This window comes from Opisthocomus hoazin, chromosome 2 (genome assembly GCF_030867145.1).
Source record: "Opisthocomus hoazin isolate bOpiHoa1 chromosome 2, bOpiHoa1.hap1, whole genome shotgun sequence".
NCBI lineage: Eukaryota > Metazoa > Chordata > Aves > Opisthocomiformes > Opisthocomidae > Opisthocomus > Opisthocomus hoazin.
In genome coordinates this window covers 2,609,202-2,633,896 of record NC_134415.1, presented here as the reverse complement: position 1 = coordinate 2,633,896, position 24,695 = coordinate 2,609,202, and the positions used below count along the sequence as shown (strand labels likewise).

The following is a 24,695-nucleotide window of genomic DNA, read 5'->3' as shown; positions in this document are numbered from 1 at the left end:
ACCCGACAAGTAATTTCTATTCATTTATCAGCAGATATACGAGCAAATGCCGGTCATATGAACATACCCATTTCTCATATCAAAGAGGTTATTTTAAAACTATTGTGATTTTAAAACTCTCCAGGCTGATTGATTTCTAAATGACGGTTCTTGTAACTGCCATTATTTACGGGCACACAGACCTATAGGCTTCAAAATGCAGACCTACGCCTTCAGAATCTCAACTAATTATTGCTCCATCTGGCTTTGGCAGACAGTCAGCGTGGCACTCATTTGCACAGCGTTTGAGCTGTCCTCTCCTAGAATAATGATTAATAGAAGAATTTTAAATATTCATTTGTTTAAACTGTAGAAGTTGCTTGTTTTGTGCTTAGCGCTGCTAACCCATATCTCGCTACACTGTGCTTCTTTCATTCCAGATAATTGATAAGAGCAAGAGAGACCCCTCCGAAGAGATTGAGATCCTCTTGCGATATGGACAGCATCCAAACATCATCACTCTGAAAGACGTGAGTAGTCTTTGAGTACTTCAGCGTTAAATGATTTTCACCTCATGGTCAGGCTCACCTACTAGTCTGTATCTGGAAAATTCTCCAGCTGAAGGCTGGAGCTAAAAGCAGACCCACTGAAATCAAGTTAAAAAAGGCGACTTCACACATTCCTGGACAGCAGTTGGAAAGACCAGTTGGGTTATGCGTTTTCCAGTCACTGTCTAACCAACTGTAGGTAAAACCAAAGGGCCGCCGTGCTGGAGAACAACGAAGCATGAAGACATGAGACGTCCCTCGCGGAGTGTTTCGGAGCGAGGTGCCGCCGAGCAGGGGCTCCTCCATCGCCAGCCGCAGCTGTTCCCATGCCACCCGTGGTAGCCCTTTGGCTGGGAAGAGGACACCTCACACACTCATGAGGGCCTCCCTCGTTAGCTTTTTAACGCCAGGGAGTATTTCCCTTCTGCTCGAGCAGCCTGAGAAGACAAGAATATCTCTTCCTTCAGCATTTCATAGGAAGAAGAGTCTTCGCTACGCTCACACGCAGTGCTGACCTCTAGCCAGAGGCGTGTTGCTTACGCTGCCTGCGGTCTCACCTAGGATTGCCCACACGGTGCCAGTACGTTATGGTTCAGACCCTAGAGATGCACATAAAAAATTTCTAATCACATACCCTCAGGAAAGTCTCACCTGATTCCTAAGTAGTAGAGCATTTCTAAAAACCTATGCAATAAAAGGTTTTATAGTCCTTTCCAGAAACACCTAGCCTGGATGACTATAACACCATCTATGACTGCAGTCCAGATATAGGATGACACATGAAAATGGCCATCTTCCCATTTAGACAAAACGTGTCTTTTAACCCCTGCAGCTGGTGATGAAGGTAAATACATCTCGCAGCTGATGCCAGCAACACAGTCACCAGAATTGCAAATACAAACTCCGTGGTCTCATTGGATGCAGGTCTTGGCCAAGAGTACAACAGTTCATTTAGCTGACAGTGAGTCAAAGGGAAATATTGATATTTGCAATGGCAAATGTTGCCCTGTAGAAGTGGAAAGCGAGAGCGGGACTGAGCAGGAGGCTTGGGTGAGAGCCAGCAGACACTTCGGGCTGCTGTCAGCAGCTTGCTCTGCGCCGCTGGCGTGACAGCAGATCAGGACGGCTGCGTTGCTGTGGGGACAAAGCAGCAAGCTGCTACGGGACGGGAGAAAAAAAAGTGATGATCAGGTCATTTTATAAAGTTGCCTTTTCTGTCGTTAAGCGTAATGAAGTGCATTTCACAGAATCACAGAATCACAGAATGGTCGGGGTTGGCAGGGACCTCTGTGGGTCACCCAACCGAACCCCCTGCCCAAGCAGGGTCACCCAGAGCAGGCTGCACAGCACCGCGTCCAGGCGGGGCTGGAATATCTCCAGAGAAGGAGATTCCACAGCCTCCCTGGGCAGCCTGGGCCAGGGCTCCGTGACCCTCAGAGGGAAGAAGTTCTTCCTCATCTTCAGCTGGAGCTTCCTCTGCTTCAGTTTGTGCCCGTTGCCCCTTGTCCTGTCGCTGGGCACCACTGGAAAGAGTCTGGCCCCATCCTCCTGACCCCCACCCTGCAGATATTTAGAGGCATTTCTAAGGTCCCCTCTCAGCCTTCTTTTCTTCTTCAGACTGAACAAGCCCAGCTCCCTCAGCCTCTCCTCGTAGGAGAGATGCTCCAGTCCCCTCACCATCCTCGCAGCCCTCCGCTGGACTTCTAGCAACATCTCCTACAAGCAAGCCAAAACTGCGATTAAAGGTCCAACTGTCACCAAGTTAATGCATCCAAACCATATCTTTGTTCTGTTACTCTTCCAGGTCTACGACGATGGGAAATATGTCTACCTGGTGATGGAGCTGATGCGGGGAGGCGAGCTCCTGGACCGCATTCTTCGGCAGAAGTGTTTCTCGGAGCGGGAGGCCAGCGCTGTGCTCTGCACCATCACCAGGACCGTGGACTACCTGCACTCTCAGGGGGTAAGCACTGCTTTGTTTGGATATCCATACCGATGTTCTTAAAATCCGACTTTTAAAAAAAGCAAGGAGCTGTGATTCTGCTTCTCTGAAATGTAAATACTTTTTTTCCCTCAAAAAAAACCCCTTTCTCCATATTTATGATTACATTTGGTTTGTGACATAGAATTATAGACTTTTTAGCCATTTCCCAGCTGAACTGCAGTTACGTTGAAGCCGTATTTTCATTTCCAGATTACACTGATTTTCCAGTTCATGTACTTTGTTGAGATATTGGTTGTTGACTTTTTTATCGCAGTCCTTATTGCAGCACCTGATCTTTTAACAGCCGTTAAAATAGGCTCGCTGAGTCAGCAGACAGGTAGAAAATAAAACGCTCAGCTTTCCGAACGGAATGGCGGTTTGAGCAGCTGATGGGAAAGTTTTCTGACGTACTGTTAGAGCTGGCTTTTAAAATCCAAGCTCTCTGTATTCAGCAGTTTGAAAATCTCTGCTTTTCCACATTTCAGGGACAAGCGGTTTGGATGAGTAGTCAAATATTGCCGGCTTTTTCTGTTTCATGGTTAAAACAAGTGCATTTTGTGCTTGGGCTTATATGTTTTCATGATAGTTTTTCGGTCTTGCTATAAGGAATAAAGGCTGTTTTTCTGCCACTGAAACGCAGCACGTCTGGCTGACTTGAAGCTGCGTGCCTACAGAAGGGGTTTTTGTGACTACATTTTGCAACGAGGCAAAAAAATAATCCCCCCCTTCAGCTGCGAGCCACTCACCTTACACACATGTTCCAGACCCTTACACACATGTTCCTCCTATGATGGAATTTCTTCTCCACCTTCCAGCTGAGTATTTAGGGCCGCTGGGTTCCAGGAGCATCTACCAGCGAGGTGTTGGTGGAGCAGCCCCCTCTGCCCACCCTCAGGAAGGGTCCCCCCCCCTTAGAGCGGCAGCCCCCGTCTAAATACACCAGCAGAGGCTGTCACGAGGCACGTTGAACATGTTCTTTCTGATTTTAACAGACTTCAGCCTTCATTTTTCCTTTGTTTCCCCAAGAAAAAGCAGCTTGAGGCACGTTGAACATGTTCTTTCTGATTTTAAGAGACTTTAGCCTTCATTTTTCCTTTGTTTCCCCAAGAAAAAGCAGCTTGAGGCACGTTGAACCTGTTCTTTCTGATTTTAAGAGACTTTAGCCTTTATTTTTCCTTTGTTTCCCCAAGCAAAAGCAGCTTTTCTCCAAAACTTAAATATTTGAGGCATGAGCTCTTGACCTACCTCGAGCAGCAGACCAGCATCGGCAGCCAAGCCTGGATGCTCCCTGACCTCCTCTCCTCACTCGTTACTCACTCCTTTCTCGTTAAGGTGGTGCACCGGGACCTGAAGCCGAGCAATATCCTCTACATGGATGAGTCAGGAAACCCAGACTCCATCAGGATCTGCGATTTTGGGTTTGCCAAGCAGCTGCGAGCCGAGAACGGGCTGCTCATGACACCCTGCTACACCGCCAACTTTGTCGCCCCTGAGGTAGGACTGCCTTCCACAGCCGCGGGCAACGAGCGTGTCCGAGGAAGCAGGCCTTCCTCCCTCGCTCTTCCTCGCTGCCTTTACAAGAGAAGCAGAAATCGGGCTGCTGGCACTTACGCCGTTACCATAAGTTTCCTATTCCTGGTGTCATCAGGCCAGTTGTGTTCTCCTGACTGAAGTCCATATTCATCTTAGACTGACGTAGACCGTGATTTGGCTCCTGACTAGGCTAAATACCCTTTTTTTAGGGGAGAGGGGGGTCTGCGTCACTGGCGGGGGCTGTGGGAGTGGGTTTGGTTGGCACGGCTCTTCGGGCGGGTCGGGCTGTTTGCTGTGTTGGAGCCCAGAGCCGTTCGCAGCTGCTTCCTTGGGATGATGGAGCGAGGGGTTCATCTCCTGGGTGATTCATTGTCCATTTCTGGCAGCTGAGGCTTATCAGCAATTTCAGTATTTGCAATGCACAACTTCAGAGGTGTGTCTGCCTCTGCTTGTTGCGGTCCTTAGAAGGAAAATACAAAACTATTGCCTTTCAATACTTCATCTGACTGCTGTGGAATAGCACCTTCTCCTGGTTGGTATCATTCAGCAAGCTTTTCTCCCCATAACCCTCCTCTGTCCGATGTTCATCTGCATGGTGCGCAGCTGGGAAGTGAAAAATGAGGTGGCCTTTCTGTACGTGGTCCTTTCACGAACTCTATCAAAAGACCGAGGAATCACAGCCTTCCAGCATCACAAGGAGAAACTGTTAAATTGAGACCAGTGGCAAGGCAGTATAAATTCAAAGCAGATTTTTTTTCAGAAAAGAAATCTTCTATTGCCAGGACAGATCGGTTCGTTATTTTATTGCTGTTTCATTGGATTTTTATTTTAGAAACCGGAATGAGCTGTTTAAAATTTTTCAAAATAAGTAAAAGACGTTCTGTGGCACCACGGCAGTTCAACTTCTAAACCAAGAAAATAATCATGTCTGCAGGACTTGAAGCACTGAGATTTTCTCCCAGATACAATGTGCTTAAAACAGGTGTAGATATTTTTTCATGATGGGCTATTTTGTGTCGTGTCTTTAATCAAAAGTGATGCCAGCCCAGTGCAGTTTCCAACCAGACTCTTCTGATGTGAACCTGGGGCAGAAGTCACGCTCCCAGACCTTCGTGATGAGTGGGACAGGTCCTGCTAATGCAGGAAACCTTGGAGATGAATCGAAACCTCACAGGAACTGGCAGAGAGCTTTCATAAAACCCGAAGTGCTTTCACATTTTACCTGCGATACGACGCTGCCCTCCAGCTTAGCCTTGACTTTCGCGTTCGCTGCGACGTCGGCCGTACGCCCACGGAGCCGAACCGGGCGGCGGAAAGTCAACCGAGCTGAGGACGCCGGGGGAGCGTGGCAGAGGAAGGACGGCGTGTTGGCCCACCCCAAATTCCCGGTATTCTGGCAGCACTGGCGTTGGGGTTGGGAGAGGAAGGCAGCGAAGAGGAAGGCCATCCCAGAGGAAGGCCATCCCAGAGGAAGATGCGTGATGCCACCTAGTGCGAGCCGTGCTGGGCGCAGGGAGCGAGAGCCAGCCTGCACCAGGAGCGAGAACTCAGCCTTGCCCTTCCCCGACGGATGCCGTCTAGTCCTTTCAGATAAAGATTATTTTTTTTTACAGTTTTCCTCCAAAACATGTGAAGAACTACCATTTGGGCGTTTGAAACGACGAGATTGTTTATTAGCGTTCACACCCATACGCATCCCTGGTCGTGTCACAGTGGAGAAAAGCCTGTACTCGTACCGTTGCTAATCCAATAAATCAAAGCCTGTAGAACTGGAACATCTCCCCTACGAGGAGAGGCTGAGGGAGCTGGGCTTGTTCAGCCTGAAGAAGAGAAGGCTGCGAGGGGACCTAATAAATGCTTATAAATATCTGCAGGGTGGGGGTCAGGAGGATGGGGCCAAGCTCTTTTCAGTGGTGCCCAGCGACAGGACAAGGGGCAACGGCCACAAACTGAAGCAGAGGAAGTTCCAGCTGAACAGGAGGAAGAACTTCTTCCCTCTGAGGGTGACGAAGCCCTGGAACAGGCTGCCCAGGGAGGTTGTGGAGTCTCCTTCTCTGGAGATATTCAAGACCCGCCTGGACAAGGTCCTCTACAGCCTGCTGTAGGTGACCCTGCTTCAGCAGGAGGGTTGGACTAGATGACCCACAGAGGTCCCTTCCAACCCCTACTATTCTGTGATTCTGTAACTAAAAGGGCTTTGGATAAACATCTGAGCCGGTATCAGACCTGGATGAACCCCGGGGAGGTTTCTCCCCACAACGCCCTGCCATTTGTGGAGCTAAGAACCAGCTCAGGCACGAATTTCAGATCCCTTCAACTTCGGAGCCCTGGCCCAGGCTGCCCAGGGAGGCTGTGGAGTCTCCTTCTCTGGAGATATTCCAGCCCCGCCTAGACGCGGTGCTGTGCAGCCTGCTCTGGGTGACCCTGCTTCAGCAGGGGGTTGGACTGGGTGACCCACAGAGGTCCCTTCCAACCCCAAACACTCTGTGATTCTGTGATCTAGACCCCTTCATGGGTGGTAAATTCTTCAGCATCCGTTGGAGTAGGACACCAGTGCGTCTTTTGCGAAGCTCTTTCCCTGACTGACGTGTTTCTAAGACCTGTTCCTGTTGGATGATGTCTGCCTCCCAGATCAAACACTACTCTCTTTGGCCAAACTTTCCAACGGTTGCTCCTGCCAGCCCAGTGTTCTCGCGTTAACCACGGTCACACCAGACCTGCTGGAGACATTTTCAAGTAGCAGCGACGCTACCTGATAACTCTCACTGGATCCCGTTGTTATCCAAGGGCTAAAGTTGCCGTTGATAAGAAGTAATTTCCAGCCAAGCTTTCCCTGGACACTGGCGCAGAGTGAATGTCCCTGTTATCGAGCAGCGTTCTTGCAGGCTGAAGGGCGGCACGCAGCGACGCCTGCCCATCATTCTGGGGCTGTGTAAGCATTTGCTTAATGCCCTGCTCCGCTAAACATCATCGCTGCGCCGGTTTGATGTCGTTTGTCCTTGGTTATTGGAGGAAGACAGCGATGGCGATGAAAAAGCAATGAGAATGGCCACACCAAATGAGAAACACTGAGGATTCAGTCTCACAGGTGAAGCAAGAATCATAGAATCATAGGTTGGAAAAGACCTCTAAGATCAGCAAGTCCAACTGCCAACCCAACACCACCATGCCTGCTAAACCATGTCCCCAAGTGCCACATCCACACAATTTTTGAACCCCTCCAGGGATGGGGACTCCACCACTGCCCTGGGCAGCCTGGTCCAATGCCTGACCACTCTTTCAGTGAAGACATTTTTCCTGATGTCCAATCTGAACCTCCCCTGACACAACTTGAGGCCATCTCCTCTGTCCTATCACTGGTTACTTGGGAACAGAGACCAACCCCCACCTCACTACACCCTCCTGTCAGGGAGCTGTAGAGAGCGAGAAGGTCCCCCCTCAGCCTCCTCTTCTCCAGACTGAGCAGCCCCAGCTCCCTCAGCCGCTCCTCATCAGACTTGTTCTCCAGACCCCTCCCCAGCCTCGCTGCCCTTCTCTGGACACGCTCCAGCCCCTCAGTGTCCTTCTGGTAGTGAGGGGCCCAAAAGAAGCAACTGAGTTTGTCAAACAGCAAAGAAGTTTTTTCCCATGAAAACTAGCATTAGCAGAGGGGGAATGAACGTAGGAACTAAAGAAACAGAAACCATTAGGACAGGCAGAGAACGTGTGTGTGATGTGCAGGAGAGGCAGAGGAGGATTTTTCCAGCTTTGTCACCAGGAGGGAATGCGGCTTTTTCTCCCTTGTTTTTTTTTTTTTCCAGGGGGCAAACGTTCGCTCGGCAGCATACCTGGCAGATGGTTGCTTCACCACTCATCGTTAGTAAAATCTGTCAAGGCAATGCTTTCTGAATCTGTTTTTCCCTAGCAAGGCTTGGTCTTTTCTGGGATGGACTTCAGATAGCTGAGATCACTCCTGGGTAATGGGGCTGCAGGTCAGAGAAAGACTTGCTGACGGCATCTCTCCTTCTCTGGAGATGTTCAAACCCTGCCTGGACGCAGTCCTGGGCAGCCTGCTCTGGGTGACCCTGCTTCGGCAGGGGGTTGGGCTGGGTGACCCACAGAGGTCCCTTCCAACCCCAAACATTCTGTGATTCTGTGGATGCAGGTTAACCTATTCTCATCTCTTTCTTTCCTTCACATAGGTCCTCAAACGCCAAGGTTACGATGCAGCCTGTGACATCTGGAGCTTGGGGATCCTGCTGTACACCATGTTGGCAGGGTGAGTGGAGAAGTTTTCCTCGAGCAGCAGTCTCCAGTGAGCTCAGCACGTGAGCGCTAATGGAGCCAGAAAGGAGTCCCGGGCAGAGGCAGCGAGCTGCCTGGCCTCCTGTGGGAAGCGTGCTCAGCTGCACGAGGCGAGAAGATAGATGCCAAGACCTAGAATTAGAATCCGTTTTTCCACAATGGGTTAATGTCTTTGGCACTTGACAAGTTCTTTAGGTGTTTAGCAGCCTGTGCCCGTAAGCGTGCACCGAGAACTGGGCTCCTACAAGGCTCTCACACCGCTTCAGCAGGGGGAACGTCCTGCGCTGGGAGAGGGGTGCAGGAGTATCAAGAACCAGGTCATGTTCACCTTATCCATAAGAGTGAATGATATCATTCACTTTCATTCTTTTAACACATGTATTCTTTCTTTCATTCTTTTCTTTTAATACATGTATGAAAAGAAAATTTTAATTCATTCTTTTCTTTTCATACATGTATTCTCTTCAGCTTCTTTCCTCTCCTGCTGTTTTTGTTATTGAGGTATCTGAGCACCCTTAAAGGCTAAAAAACCCAAACAAACCAGACATAGTTTCCAGATGCTATTTGAGAAATATGCTGCAGAAAGGACAGAAAGTCAATGAACAGACCAGCAAGAGCAGCAGCAGGCAGCAGGAACTTTTGGGGGGTGCTTGGCAAAAAAAAACCAACCCTACCAACGTGTTGGCTGAAGTTAAATACTGACACAAGGAGACCCAGAGAAAGAGAGAGACTGAAATAGGCAGAGAAGGGCAGGAATGAGGTGCACCAGGGTGAACAGGAAACAGTGCGCAAAACCAGCCTGGAGTTACCAGGCTCCTGAATTTCCTTTCTCGTGCTGCCTGCAGGGGATGGTGTGTGCACATTTAGGCACATTTCTCATACCTAAGGGCAGCTTGAAACGTTTCGGTGACCTCTCAGAGCTCTTCAGTCTGCTTCATGATCATTCAGCTGTGCAAGGAGCTTGGATTCGTTCCTGGATTTATACAGAAAACAACGAGTTGGACCCTACCTTTCTGTTCTTCGTGTCTCTTGCCTCGTGGATTATAGAGAGGTGCCAGGAGTTTCTATCCCATCTGTGTTGTTCCTGGGCACAAATGTGTTCACCATTAGCTGACACATACTGTGACTTTCTGGGGCAGGCTCCCAGCCTGCTGGGATCTCCAGAAACCTGCTTCCCTTTGGCTGGTGCTGTAGATTTGCAGTGATCCACAACCAGAATCCATAGACTGAAATCAATACCTTACCCGCAGTCACGTTTGTTTAGCTGATTATATTCAAAATGCTGCTTTTTCAAATGCGAAAAAAAAAATCCAAATATATTTGAATCTGAAATACCAGTTGCACAAGTCCACAAATTTGCCATCAGGTGCTATTAACTTGTATCTCACTTTTTTGCTGCACTTAGAAGCGAAAATAAGAGTAGCGCAAGCAGTTGAGAAGTGCTGGCTTCTGAGGTGCCACCGCTGCCTTTGGGGATGGTCTTGTTCTCCCTCACCAGAGGAGAGTTAGTAGGAAGTGACTCTTAATTGCAACCAGGATTTTACTCTCCTCCCACCCTCGCGATGAGCAGAGCGGGCTCGGCCGGCCAGGACCAGAGCACGAGCCTGGGATCACAGAATGACAGAATCACAGAATAGTAGGGGTTGGAAGGGCCCTCTGTGGGTCACCCAATCCAACCCTCCTGCCCAAGCAGGGTCACCCAGAGCAGGCTGCACAGGACCTTGTCCAGGTGGGTCTTGAATATCTCCAGAGAAGGAGACTCCACAACCTCCCTGGGCAGCCTGGGCCAGGGCTCCGTCACCCTCAGAGGGAAGAAGTTCTTCCTCATGTTCAGACGGAACTTCCTGTGCCTCAGTTTGTGCCCATTGCCCCTTGTCCTGTCACTGGGCACCACTGAAAAGAGCTTGGCCCCATCCTCCTGACCCCCACCCTGCAGATATTTATAAGCATTTCTAAGGTCCCCTCGCAGCCTTCTCTTCTTCAGGCTGAACAAGCCCAGCTCCCTCAGCCTCTCCTCGTAGGGAAGATGTTCCAGTCCCCTCATCATCCTCGCAGCCCTCCGCTGGACTCTCTCCAGTAGCTCTTCATCTTTCTTGAACTGGGGAGCCCAGAACTGGACACAGTACTCTAGATGAGGCCTCACCAGGGCAGAGTAGAGGGGAAGGAGAACCTCCCTCGTCCTGCTGCCCACACTCTTGTGATCTGTTGACGCAGGGAGTGACAGACTGTGGAGCCTTCACCAATCCTTGGCATCTTCGTGCATCCCTCTGGACAGTCAGAGATGGCAATAACAGTACGTGTTTCTTTGGGCTGAACTCCTGTGAAAGCTGACGTGGTTTTGAACATTAGAAAATGCAGCACGAGGAATCAAACGTGCTATTAGAAACCTGGTGGGATTGGAACCTGCGGCCAAGCCAGCTGTTCAGCAACCTGAAAACCCAGCTGGCAAGTTTTCGGGAGAGAAAAGATAGATGGAAGGGAAAGGATAAAAATCCCAGGTACCTCCTTCTGCTAAACCGACACAGCTGCTCCAGATTGCCGGGTACAATTTGGCCTGGTAGATGTTAGTCAGCTGCAGATATCTCATGGCTTGTCCCTCGCTGAAGACAAAAACCGTGTCCCCTGTGCGTGGCACGAAGCCTGGGGTGTGTGACCAGGGATTTCTTGCTGGCTGGACAGGGAAGATTTTAAATAACCTGTGGCAGATCATTGGTTTTGCCCAACAAACTGCACGTGATGGTTAACAAAGCATGGCGAAATAGATGATAAAGAGCAAATTTGCCTTCTCCTTTTTTCTGCTGCAGATCCTAATTTTTTTCCTTTATTATTTTTATCCTTTCTTGCCATTATCAAGGTGCTTCTGTTGGCACTAAAGCGTTAAAACTATTAAAGAGGTAAAAACCTGTCTATTTTTTAAAAAGAACACTTCATTCCTTAAAAATGAGAACAGAGCAAAAATTTTAAAAAACAATTAGGAAATCAATCTTTTTCTCTTGAGAACAACTTACTGTGAGGAGCCACCGGACTGGATGGTTTGAGTGAAAACGAAGCAGCGATGTCTGTGGTCCGTTCGGGAACTAAATTCCTGTTGTAGTCGGTGGCAGTTAGCACTAGATCCTGGCAATCATATACTTGCAAATTACGTTGTATTTTTTTTTTCTCTTTTTTTAAATAGGTTCACTCCTTTTGCAAACGGACCGGACGACACCCCAGAGGAGATTCTGGCCAGGATTGGCAGCGGCAAATATGCACTGACAGGAGGAAACTGGGATTCAGTGTCTGATACTGCCAAGGTCAGTGAACGCTTCCTCAGGTTTTTCTCTTGCTCTCTGGAACAGGCCAGCAGTCGGGAATTGTGGCAAACTTAGAGAATCACAGAATCACAGAACGGTGGGGGTTGGCAGGGACCTCTGTGGGTCACCCAGCCCAACCCCTGACGAAGCAGGGTCACCCAGAGCAGGCTGCACAGGACCTTGTCCAGGTGGGGCTGGAATATCTCCAGAGAAGGAGACTCCACAGCCCCTCTGGGCAGCCTGGGCCAGGGCTCTGTCACCCTCAGAGGGAAGAAGTTCTTCCTCCTGTTCAGCTGGAACTTCCTCTGCTTCAGTTTGTGCCCGTTGCCCCTTGTCCTGTCGCTGGGCACCACTGGAAAGAGTCTGGCCCCGTCCTCCTGACACCCACCCTGCAGGTATTTAGAGGCATTTCTAAGGTCCCCTTGCAGCCTTCTCTTCTCCAGGCTGAACAAGCCCAGCTCCCTCAGCCTCTCCTCGTAGGGGAGATGTTCCAGTCCCCTCCTCATCCTCGTAGCCCTCTGCTGGACTCTCTCCAGTAGCTCCTCAGCTTTCTCCAGTAGCTCCTCAGTTGGAAGGTTTATTTCTCAGTGCCTCGTGAAATAAAAGATTCCTTCTTTATGTTTCTGTCATTCCACGTGTAATATCGTGTGAAATAGCGTGTCGAGAATTTTGGTAGTTTATTTCGTTCAACTAAAGCATAATATGGCACCATCAATTGTGAATGCTCTTCAGGTTTAAATAGCACGGAACTCTTTTTGGGTGCAACTGAGCTTTTAAAAGAAGTGTAGGGTAGTCAGTGCCACAAATTCATGGTCTACAGGTGAATCACCTTTATGCTCCTCGAAGCTGGCCAGGAGCAGGCAGTTCACCAACCAGCATTTTTACCTCCTGTGCAGTTCATGGTTTAGTCTGCCCGTCTATCACAAAGCACTGCAACCCCAGGAGATAAAATTCACCCGGCGCTGAGGCTTTCGGGCACGAAGCAGTGCACTGGTCTGTGAGACAGGTAGAAGGCTGGTGAGCTTCCAGTTGCCTGGCGTTAATCAGAAACCCGTAGAGGATTTAGAGATTCCTGGAAGAGATTTCAGTTTTAGCAACTGGTAGTATCCAGTGGAAGACCACTGATGTTTCCCACCGCAAAACTGCAAGCAATCCCAGTAACGTATTCATCTCGCTACCAGCACCTGAGGAGCCTCACAATTTTTTTATCAGATGTCCGGTTTTGGAATTAAAAAGTTCAGACATGGTGGAACTGATCTTATTGAGTTTTAGCCACCTGAATGTTAGATTTCTATTCCAAGCATCTCTTGTAAGCGTGCTTTGGAGTCCATGAGGAGATACTTCCAGACGGCATCCTCTCTAGGTGGAGTTTCTATCACCCCTGTGAGGTCAGCAGTAACTAAAACTCAATAAGCCAAATGTCCTCCACATTATCTTTTGATTATCAACTGAGGGTTGAACATTACTCTTGAAAATTTTGAAGATCAGACTTTACACCTGAAAAATATAAAGCATATCTGCAGTGCATCCCTCTCTCCATGGGGCATGCTGGTGCTCAGCCTGAAGAAGAGAAGGCTGCGAGGGGACCTTATAAATGCCTACAAATATCTGAAGGGTGGGTGTCTTGTGCAGCCTACTGTAGGTGACCCTGTTTCGGCAGGGGGGTTGGACTAGATGACCCACAGAGGTCCCTTCCAACCCCTACTATTCTGTGATTCTGTGATTCTGTGATTCTGTGACACTGCCACGGGGAAGATCTGAGTCAAACCTGCACTGCTGTTAATTAATTTTTCCCTTTTACTGTTTTCCTTCTCTTAAACCCAGGACATCGTGTCAAAGATGCTTCACGTGGACCCTCATCAGCGCCTCACGGCCGTCCAAGTCCTGCGGCACCCGTGGATAGTGAACAGGGAGTATCTGTCCCAAAACCAGCTCAGCAGACAAGATGTTCACCTGGTGAAGGTACCTCCTGCCCCCTCCTCCCTTGCAGAACGGGCTGTCGTTCGTGTAAATGGGGAAACCGATGGAGGAACTGGGAAGACTGTTTGCCACAGAGGCCAAATATCATCTGGCACCCTATTAACAGCACAGCTTTCTGACCTGTCACCCACCCAATATTTTTAATGTCCATCTGTGCCGTAATGAGCCGGTGGGACTCTGCGCTCCCCACCGCTTTGAGTCGGGGACACCCCCGCTGCCTGCCAGCCTAAACGTTAGCGTTTCATGCAGGCCATCCACACGTGTCCATTTTCACAGAATCACAGAGCCCCAGCCTGGCAGGGGCTGGAAGGGACCTCTGTGGGTCACCCAGCCCAACCCCCTGCCCAAGCAGGGTCACCCAGAGCAGGCTGCACAGCACCGTGTCCAGGCGGGGCTGGAATATCTCCAGAGAAGGAGACTCCACAGCCTCCCTGGGCAGCCTGGGCCAGGGCTCCGTCACCCTCAGAGGGAAGAAGTTCTTCCTCATGTTCAGCTGGAGCTTCCTCTGCTTCAGTTTGTGCCCATTGCCCCTTGTCCTGTCGCTGGGCACCACTGCAAAGAGTCTGGCCCCGTCCTCCTGACCCCCACCCTGCAGATATTTATTGGCATTTCTAAGGTCCCCTCTCAGCCTTCTCTTCTCCAGGCTGAACAAGCCCAGCTCCCTCAGCCTCTCCTCGTAGGAGAGACGCTCCAGTCCCCTCCTCATCCTCGTAGCCCTCCGCTGGACTCTCTCCAGTAGCTCCTCATCTTTCTTGAACTGGGGAGCCCAGAGCCGGACACAGTTTTCTCAGAGAACTGAATAGGGAAGGGGAGGGGAAAAGCATCAAAGAACTGAAATTCAGCCCGGCATGTTCTCCTTCTGCAGAAAAAAAAAATAATAATTCTCTTTTCTCTTTCGCTCTTCCGCAGGGTGCAATGGCAGCCACTTACTTTGCTTTAAACCGGGCACCTCAGGCACCAAGGCTGGAGCCTGTCCTGTCCTCCAGCCTGGCTCAGCGGCGGGGCATGAAAAGACTGACCTCCACCAGGTTGTAGCAGTACCCCCAGCGGGCCCCTCTGAAAACCCAGTTCATCGTTTGAGAGCTTCATCTTCACTCGGCTAGCAGAACGATTGAGGACAACCTGCACGTGGAACCTCCAGAACTAGCAGAAGCCCAGCGCAAGGCCAAGCTCTCCTTCGCTCCGTCGTTTCTTTTACATTCCAGCCAGGATTCCCAGTTTAACGTCACAAAGATGTGCCAATTTTGCCAGTAGCTCTTTTTCCTTCCTGAGAGGAAGCCCAATGAAGTAGGTGCGCTCCATCCTTCCCACCCAAGGAAATACTGGGTTGGAGTCCGTGCGGTGTCCCATGGGAACACCGTTTTCGTTGTGTTTCTCAAGAAAAGCACTTTTCGCTATGAGGAATGCAGTGGGGTTTGAATGTTCTCAGCCGTTCCAGCGTGGGTCGTGATGAAGCAGCTCGGCTGGTCACCGGTAGACATCTACTGATCTCCACTCACCCCAGGAAGAGTGAAGGCTGGAGAGACACGTGAAGAATACCTTACTTGAAAGAAGTGCTACACGACGTGGAGACAGAACCATCGGTGGCGGAAATAACTTCTGATTTCAAGAAATCTTTTGCACTTTGCCCCTGCCCTCTCCGGAACGAAGCCAGCACCGCTCCAGGAGCACGTGCCACCAGCCCTGACTTGCTCGGAGGTCTTCGAGACCAGAAAACCTCCGAGAAACTCGCTCCTCTGAGGAAATTATTGGGTCTTAGGAGACTGTGGGAAAGCATTCATGCAGAGCAGTGTGAGTAGGGGAGAAAAAGGTGCCTGGTCCCTGCCAGCAAGCAGGTCTGGGAGGATGAGGAGGGGAGCCGAGCAGAGGTGGGGAGCGGTGCAGGTGGCTCTGGGGACAGTGGGCAGAAGGACCCATGGCGGCGTGGTGGGCAGCGCTGCCGAAGGGAGCCAGCGTGCACGTCCTCGGGGGGCAAACCGGGAGTCCCTCTGAAAGCGAGGGGTGGTCCCGGTGCCATGGTGGGTGCCGGCGAGGGTGGGCGAGCGGCTGGGCTGGCGCGGGGCTGGGTGGGTCAGGCGTCGGCTCCGGGGGGTCAGCGTGCCGGCACGGGGGCAAGCGGGGCCGTTGCCAGTCCTGGCTCCCTGCCCGTCCCTGGCTGCCGTCCCCGAGCCGGCTCCGTCACCCGGCGTCCCGCAGCCCTGCCTGGCTGTCCTGCTCCCCGCGCCACGCGCGTGCCCGCAGAGTGCCCGCTTCCGCAGAGTCCAGCTAGCTCTGTTACAAGCTTTAATAATAATAAATTATGAGCAGAAACGGCGGGATGCTCTGCTTTTATATTTATATGAATATGTACATGTGTATTTATATACTTATAAAGCGACAGTTCTGTACCCTAAAACCCGGATTTTCGAGGTTCAGGGAAAGAAAACTTTGTTGAAACGGTCTCAGCAAAATGGACCTTCCTTCTCGTTCCATGAGTTCAAAGAAAGCGAGCAAGATCTGCGGTGCCGGATGCGAACTATTTTTTTATTCTTTTTCTTACCCATCTTGGCTTACGGTGGTCACCAGCTGACCAGGATCCTTCTTTGTACTCCTTTGGTTAATTTTTGTTTTCCAAGTAAATTTTGCCACCTCCGATGCTTTGTGGGGAAAGCTGATGTGCCACGTTGGCTTTTTTTCTGTTGTGATGGGGGGGAAAAAAGGAAAAACGTGAGCGTGGGGCTCCGTGTGCTGGACATGGTGGTCATTTCTCCATGCTGAGAAGTGTGCGTGTCACGGTGCTGAACAGGAATCAGCAGGTCCTTGCCTCAGAGCATCCGAAGGAACACGGAGTTGGCATCTGCTATGGCAACACGTGTCCTAAAACTAGCTCTGTTCCAACGTGGGCTGAGATTTGTTGGTTTGCGTTAGTCTATTTTTAAATTTAAATTTATTCTTAATAATTTAAGCCGGTATTTAACGTTCAGGTTTACGTGCTGCGCACCGAGGGCTGCTGCGAGGCAGCTCCCCTTGACGCCCTCCTCTTTTCTAGAATAAACTACGCTGTGAAACCTCACGCCGTGGCTGAACTGGCTGGGACTGGTGTGTGCTGGGGGGTTCCGTACGCGGCAGCCCCCCTGCTCGCCTCTGCTCAGCCGCAGATTTTTGCTGCCTTTCCGTTTTCCCTCTGGTTGGAAGCAGAATCCGGAGGCGAGGCGGCAGCGGGGGTCGCGTGGCCGACGGCCATCGCCCTGGCCGGGCCGTGCGTCCCTGGCAGCGGGGGCACGGTGGGCACAGGGATGGTAATGGAGTCCTGGAGGGAGGGCTGGATTTACTGGGGGGGCCCGGCTGATTTGTGCCGTTTCAGCAAAATGTATTTTTAACGGTCAGTGTAACGGTGTTGTATATGGGCAGAAAGAGCACTGTAAATATTACGTACAGTTTTTGTCTCCCTCCAGATTTCCTGCTCATGTTTCATTGTTTCCATTTGCTTTCTCTTCACAGCCATTAGAAGCACTCTAATCCCCTCCTGATATCACAAAATCACAGAATGTTCGGGGTTGGAAGGGACCTCTGTGGGTCACCCAGCCCAACCCCCTGCCCAAGCAGGGTCACCCACAGCAGGCTGCACAGGACCTTGTCCAGGCGGGGCTGGAATATCTCCAGAGAAGGAGACTCCACAACCTCCCTGGGCAGCCTGGGCCAGGGCTCCGTCACCCTCACAGGGAAGAAGTTCTTCCTCCTGTTCAGCTGGAACTTCCTCTGCTTCAGTTTGTGCCCACTGCCCCTTGTCCTGTCACTGGGCACCACTGGAAAGAGTCTGGCCCCGTCCTCCTGACCCCCACCCTGCAGATATTTAGAGGCATTTCTGAGGTCCCCTCGCAGCCTTCTCTTCTCCAGGCTGAACAAGCCCAGCTCCCTCAGCCTCTCCTCGTAGCAGAGATGCTCCAGTCCCCTCCTCATCCTCGTAGCCCTCCGCTGGACTCTCTCCAGTAGCTCCTCATATTTCTTGAACTGGGGAGCCCAGAACTGGACACAGCACTGCAGATGGGGCCTCACCAGGGCAGAGTAGAGGGGGAGGAGAACCTCCCTCGACCTGCTGCCCACACTCCTCTGAATGCACCCGGGGATCCCATTGGTCTTCTTGGCAGCCAGGGCACGCTGCTGGCTCATGGTCACCTTGTCGTCCACCAGGACACCCAGGTCCCTCTCCGTAGAGCTGCTCTCCAGCAGGTCAGCCCCAGCCTGTACTGGTGCATGGGCTTGTTCCTCCCCAGATGAACTGTGCCAGGGCTTGGCTCATCCCCTAAGCCACGAGTGCCGCAGGGCTGTCCCTCCCATGCCACCGGTCCACCGAGCTTAGGCCAGCAGATGTGAGTGCTGATGCTAAAAGCCGCAGGCAGGCGCTTTCCCTGGACCTCAGCTGCTCGCCTGCCCTTCTGCACCCCCCTTATCCAGGTCCCCATGGACAAAGCAAATGTTTCTGCACCAGAAGAAGTGGCTGGGACAGCGGCTGCTTGGCCAGCAGCGCCGTCAAGGCGTTGGTGTGGCCGCGACTTTGGTGTCACCTCTGTCCTCCTGCTTCTGGGCTGCGCTGAGCCGAGCCCAGGCGTGGCTGGGAGTCGGGGCGATGAAGGATGGGATGTTTGTACAGCAGCAGGTCCCCAGGCCAAGCTGTGCGCGCAGAGGTCGAGGACAAGTCCAGGCTTCTGAAAACTCGCCACAAGTTCATACAGATTCCCAGTAACCAGGAGGTGTAGGCTTGCGGGTGACATGCCATGGGGAAATAATGCTGACTGCGTGTATTTTTGCCACCACTTACACAGACAAGAGGAAAAACCCTGGGGTTTGCTTTTAAATAACCTGTTTTTACAGAGGAACTTCCTGATTTTGTAGAGTTCTGCAGTTTTCTAGATCCCGAGTATGAGTAAGGCAGATAAGCACGGAAGGTAGAGCAGACCACTACAGCAGAAAAGGAGACAGCTTTCACCAGCAAATTGTTTTCGTTCAGGTATTCTGAAGCTGCCTCTTAAGATATGTGCAGGAGAAATGCCAAAGCAAATATTTAGAAGCAAAGTTCTCTTGTTGAACCCCTGCAGATGGTGCCTTCAAACAGGAGCCACGTGAGCTCCAGGGTCATGTATCCGAATCCCAACAGATAGGGGTGCAGCACAGCTGGGCCCAACAGCTCGGATATTTCCTAGATTAGAAAAAAAGCAGTCTAAATAAATAATAAAGAGAAAATAATATCTAATTTAATAATATCTAATTTAATAATACCTAATTTATTATAATAAAATAATAAGATGCTTTAATACAGTTCGTAACAAGGGAAAATGTGCAAGCCCGTTTTCTTTTCCGCTTCTGCAGTAGGCGTCATAACCCCGTAGAAGCGCGGGTTCTTCCCTCCGAGCCGACCTCGCTCCTGCAGCTCTGCGCTGGCCCAGGACGCTGCGGCGAAGCTGCTGTGGGTACGTCCGTCACCGTGTGAACGGTCCCACGCTGCCCTCCGTGTCTGCCCGCAACGGGCACCAGCTGCAACTGCGCATCCTCTCGTATCCTGAAAGCTGGTGAAAATGGGAGGGTTTAAACTCAGAATCACAGAATGGTCGGGGTTGGAAGGGACCTCTGGGGATCCCCCAGCCCAACCCCCTGCCCAAGCAGGGTCACCCAGAGCAGGGGGCATAGCACCGCGTCCAGGCGGGGCTGGAATATCTCCAGAGAAGGAGACTCCACAACCTCCCTGGGCAGCCTGGGCCAGGGCTCCGTCACCCTCAGAGGGAAGAAGTTCTTCCTCCTGTTCAGCTGGAGCTTCCTCTGCTTCAGTTTGTGCCCGTTGCCCCTTGTCCTGTCGCTGGGCACCACTGGAAAGAGTCTGGCCCCGTCCTCCTGACCCCCACCCTGCAGATATTTATAAGCATTTCTAAGGTCCCCTCTCAGCCTTCTCTTCTCCAGGCTGAACAAGCCCAGCTCCCTCAGCCTCTCCTCGTAGCAGAGATGCTCCAGTAGCTCCTCACCATCCTTGTAGCCCTCCGCTGGACTCTCTCCAGTAGCTCCTCACCTTTCTTGAACTGGGGAGCCCAGCACTGGACACAGCACTGCAGATGGGGCCTCACCATGGCAGAGTAGAGGGGGAGGAGAACCTCCCTCGCCCTGCTGCCCACACTCCTCCTAATGCACCCCAGGATCCCATTGGCCTTCTTGGCAGCCAGGACACACTGCTGGCTGTGCCTTCCTCCTGCTTTAACCCCACTGGGGTTCCCCTTTGGCTGCTTCACCCCTTTTGCGTCCCACTTGTGTCCCATGAGCCTTGTCCCGAGGCTCAGAAAGCCTTGTTACGTGTCTGAACAGCATCTCCTCCACGGGCAGCGCGACTGCTGGCTGAGCACCGCAGGCAGGACAGCAAGGCAAGTAACAGGCAGTCACAACAACGGCTAAGGTCTGAAGATCACGAGAAGCAGAGATTTTGCGTTAGAAGCTCTGAAGAGGAGCTGAAGACAAGGAGTTGGGGGTTTGCTGAGCTATTCAGGTGAACCGCAGGTAACTTTGCTGTGCACTGGCTGCTAAAGGTGCTGTACTCCACCACCTGGGTGCAAGGTGGAAGATGGGGATCTCTGTCCGTTCATCCAGACGGACTGGGAGAGCGATTCCGGGCGCTCTCACTGTTTTCTAAACCACCAGCTCTGGCCCGAGCTCAATTCCAGTCTCCGTTGAGGAAATTAGTTTATAAAGAGGCCGGTGAGTCACGGTCTGCGGTGAGGCCGCGCCATGTTTCGGCTCGGCACGCTCCTGCCTAATTGCTTCTGCCTGTCCTCCAAGCTCTGCAGGCACTGGTAAAAACAGCCGCAGCCGAAAAGCCTCATGCCTGCCCTGCTGTAGAAAGCAGGCTTGAATTTTAATTATAGTCTCCTTGCTAAGGCATGCAAACGAAGAGCCAGTGATTTCCGGAGACTTTCCAACTGCCCTGTTACTGCCTGGGCTTTTCTCTCTGTTGTAAGCTCTGTTACAATCAGTTATTTGCTTTACTCACCCATTCAAGACAGCCGCTTCTCCAACGGGGTAGTTGGTGTGGAGCGTGAAGCTGTGTTTTTCCTTAGCATTTGACATGGACAAGTGGGTGGGTTTCAGCTGTGCATCCCTACTCACTGCTGTTGTCCACAGTGAGCTCACCTGCGTGGGACTGTGGGCAGCAGGTCGAGGGAGGTTCTCCTTCCCCTATACTCTGCCCTGGTAAGGCCCCATCTGGAGTGCTGTGTCCAGTGCTGGGCTCCCCAGTTCAAGAAAGATGAGGAGCTACTGGAGAGAGTCCAGCGGAGGGCTATGAGGATGATGAGGGGACTGGAACATCTCTCCCATGAGGAGAGGCTGAGGGAGCTGGGCTTGTTCAGCCTGGAGAAGAGAAGGCTGAGAGGGGAGCTTAGAAATACCCATAAATATCTGCAGGGTGGGGGTCAGGAGGATGGGGCCAAACTCTTTTCAGTGGTGCCCAGCGACAGGACAAGGGGCAATGGGCACAAACTGAAGCAGAGGAAGCTACAGCTGAACAGGAGGAAGAACTTCTTCCCTCTGAGGGTGACGGAGCCCTGGCCCAGGCTGCCCAGGGAGGTTGTGGAGTCTCCTTCTCTGGAGATATTCAAGACCCGCCTGGACAAGGTCCTGTGCAGCCTGCTCTGGGTGACCCTGCTTGGGCAGGGGGTTGGGCTGGGTGATCCACAGAGGTCCCTTCCAACCCCCACCGTTCTGTGATTCTGTGAGAGGTCATCCCCTAACATCAGTCACCGTGTCCCCATGAAGTCAGAACTAACACGCTGGGAAAAGAACATTATTGGCCTGAAGCACAGGAGACTTCTCCCAGGGGCCTAAGTTTATTTCACCTGTTGGTACTAAAAGGATTTAGCTTTTAGGAGTGGTAGCTGTTACAAAGGAGCCTTAAACGCCGAGAACAGCCATAACCCCCACTTCACTTCAGAGAAGTGATGAGAGTGACCCATCAGCTTTTACGCACTCTCTGCAGTGCTGATCTTCTGCTGGTGGGACCTCTGGTCTGAGTCCAACCACCAGCCTTGCTGCCATCTGGTACACCCCGAGTGCGGCCCCACATCCACTGCAGGGCTGCGGTCTTCACGTCGGGTCTGTGGACCGACACTCGTGGGTAACAACTCTGTCCAGGAGTGAAGAACGTGCTCCTCGACGTCTCTGTAGATGGGCAGGACTGGAGTGGAGCACGCAGCTGAGATGTACGCATACGTTTGGCCCAGCCAAAACACATTCATGTTACTCGCCCGAGCCCAGGAATGACAGCAACCTTCCGTGAAGCTCATGTCAGATACCCAGCACGCACATTCGTGCATCTTGCACTGTCCCCAGTGCCAGGAAGCCCCCGAGGGTCCTTGGGTTCTTTGGCCATCAGGTAGTCTTTGAGGAAAAATACAGCGCTGGTGTTAGAAGCAGAGTTATGTATTAGTGTGTCCACCAACGCGTGCAGAAATTGTTGGTCTTGCACCAACAGGACCTTTAAACTTGGTAGGTTTTTATCCTGTTTATAGCAGTTCAGGTCAGGAACACCTCCACCATCGTGCAGCCAACAGCTACAAACTCCGTCTGAGCCGGGCTTGGTGGCTCGCCCAGCCACCAAAGCTTTCATCCAGATTGTGCCTCCCGTCAAGCAGAACACCCAGCTGGGGAAGATCCCTTGCGACTGGCCGTATCCTATGCTTAACGCCAGCGCTTCAGTCTTCTCAAAACTTGCAGCCAACATCATCGACAGGCACCTACCACTCTTAAAAATCGATTTGTATCAGGATTATGAGAAAAACCTTGCCAGCGTAACTGGAAGATTTATTCCTGGCTTCTAAACGGAACTGGAAGAAGGGATTCGGCAGTATATGTTAAAGGTGAGAAAACGTCGTGCAAAACCCATCATCCAGGCCTCAAGTGCTATTTTTAAAACACACCGACTGGTATCACTCACTGTATTTAAAGGGTTCAGCATCTGGATGCAGGGAAAAACACCACGTGCCTCCCACGGAGAAGATTAAAGACCCGGATCCGTTCAGCTCAGCCGGAGATGGCTGAGAGGTGGCTTGGTTGTCGCCCACCAGAACCTTCGCAGGGGGAAGAATCCCACGTTCTGGAAGCACAGAGAGCCAGACCAGGGCCCAACATCTGGGTGCAAAACCCGCACGGCCACAGGACGGAACCAAGGTAGCTGTGGTTTTAAAGGTGAGGCCGGTTATTTGCTGGAACAAAACCATCAAAAGAGAAGAGGGGTTCGCCGTTCCTCTCGGTGGCTTCCAGCAGATACGCCTCAGAAGACAAAAGGTCAGCGCGGTAGCACGTGCAGGGCAGACGCTGCGGTCCGCTCCACGTGCCATGGATCAGCAGTAGCTACGTACTGCACGGTGTTGGGGTGTAGGCTCCTGTGCTTCATTTATAAGGCTCTCGGTGTAAAACCAAGGTACCTCTTCATAGTCCTTGTGAACCAAGGCGTAGCATCACCATGTCACATTAATGTTTCTTGGGAAGATCAATGCCCATGCCACAGATGGCCTCAGATGTCTGCAGGACACAATATTTCCCATCTTTCTGATAAGAAAAGGACCCTGGCTACAGAGCTTGGAGGTGGTCTACAGCCACCCGTCTCACTCTTCACACGGACATCGGGTTACACGTGCCTATTTTTTCATAAGTATACACAGTTGAATCAGCACTTTTTTTTCCTGTTAGACCTCGTATAAACCTAAACCTAAACGACTCCCTGCTGAGTCCTGAACGGCCTTGTAGAATTCCACTGGGCCCTACTGTTTATTTCTCTTTGATCCCAGCAGCTTTGGCGAGGACTTTGGCATGTTTACCTTCACGTTACTCATCTTGTACGCCCCGCGGCTTGTTTATCCGCCGTAGAATACTGAAATTTCCCACTCACCCACCCCCCCTTTTTTTTTAGCCTGTTAAAGAAATAGGCCAAAGGTGATTTCAGGGTCCCTATCTGGATATGCGTCACCAATTCGATCACAGACAACCTTTGGCTTCCTCTGGTAAGACAGCGGCACCCTGGATACTGTCGCAGCTCACCGGGGAGGGGGAGAAACCTCAGCCCACCAAGTGGGGCCCCATGTTCTTTGGCCATCAAATAGTCTGTGAGAACCAAGAACTGACCCTCTGGGGGTGACGGAGCCCTGGCCCAGGCTGCCCAGGGCGGCTGTGGAGTCTCCTTCTCTGGAGATATTCAAGACCCTCCTGGACGCGGTGCTGTGCAGCCTGCTCTGGGTGACCCTGCTTGGGCAGGGGGTTGGGCTGGGTGACCCCCAGAGGTCCCTTCCAACCCCGACCATTCTGTGATTCTGTGATTCTGTGACCCTGACTTACGGGGATTTAACGCTGCCAAGGACACTCCGATTAGACCACAGTGTAATCGTGCCTTTCTGGCTCAAGCCTGCTAATCGGAGTGGGTTTTTTTTCCCTAAATCAAGCCTACCAATATTTGCGTTCAAGTTTTTCCAGTGGCACTGGTTCGGGTAGTTGTTCTTGGGTTATTTAGGCTGGGGAGAGACATGGAACAGGGAAGCAGCATATTTAAATACGATAAGTGAATTTATTATTATTGAGATATACTGGGAGCCTATACTTCTATCATGTTCTATTAAATTTATATTGATTGAGCTCAGTAAAGACCTGTGAGTCCTGAGGAGAGGATTACGTAGGTAACATGACTGCCATTATTTAACAGAGTGTCTCAACTTTGACTCCTTCACTTTCTGCCATCAGTCAGAACCCTGATTTTAGGCTCCTCCTTACAATCCTTGGGACATTTTTATTGTATAAAACACTTGAAGAAGGACACAGAAAGCTTGGGAGAAGACCCGTGATTAGTTCTTCCCGTGAAATATAAATGTTCCAGCAGATACTTTGCAAGGCAGTAATGGAGAAAGCAAACCTCCTCACAACCTTACTTGAGATGGTTCACACCACATCATTGATACTGTATCCTCAGTTTTTTTTAAATAGAATAGAAAACTATTCCCACATATTTTCTTTATCCTGTTGGATTCATCCCCAAGGCAGGTTTTCCATAATGAGGACACCAACCCCGCTTTGCAGCCCAGCGTGATGCCTTCT

At 51.3% G+C, this 24,695-nt stretch overlaps 1 protein-coding gene across 2 annotated transcripts in view; it reads left to right on the top strand.

Annotated features, from left to right (window-relative positions):
• RPS6KA2 (ribosomal protein S6 kinase A2) overlaps positions 1-16,982 on the top strand; it is a 293,472-nt gene extending 276,490 nt beyond the window's left edge. For both annotated transcript variants that reach the window (XM_075411804.1, XM_075411814.1), the window contains 7 exons: positions 420-509; positions 2,332-2,490; positions 3,844-4,005; positions 8,226-8,302; positions 11,504-11,621; positions 13,446-13,583; positions 14,511-16,982. In XM_075411804.1, coding sequence (XP_075267919.1) covers positions 420-509; positions 2,332-2,490; positions 3,844-4,005; positions 8,226-8,302; positions 11,504-11,621; positions 13,446-13,583; positions 14,511-14,636 — 870 coding nt within the window. In that variant the 3' untranslated portion in view covers positions 14,637-16,982. The remainder of the gene's footprint in view (positions 1-419; positions 510-2,331; positions 2,491-3,843; positions 4,006-8,225; positions 8,303-11,503; positions 11,622-13,445; positions 13,584-14,510) is intronic.
• Positions 16,983-24,695: the final 7,713 nt, after the last annotated feature.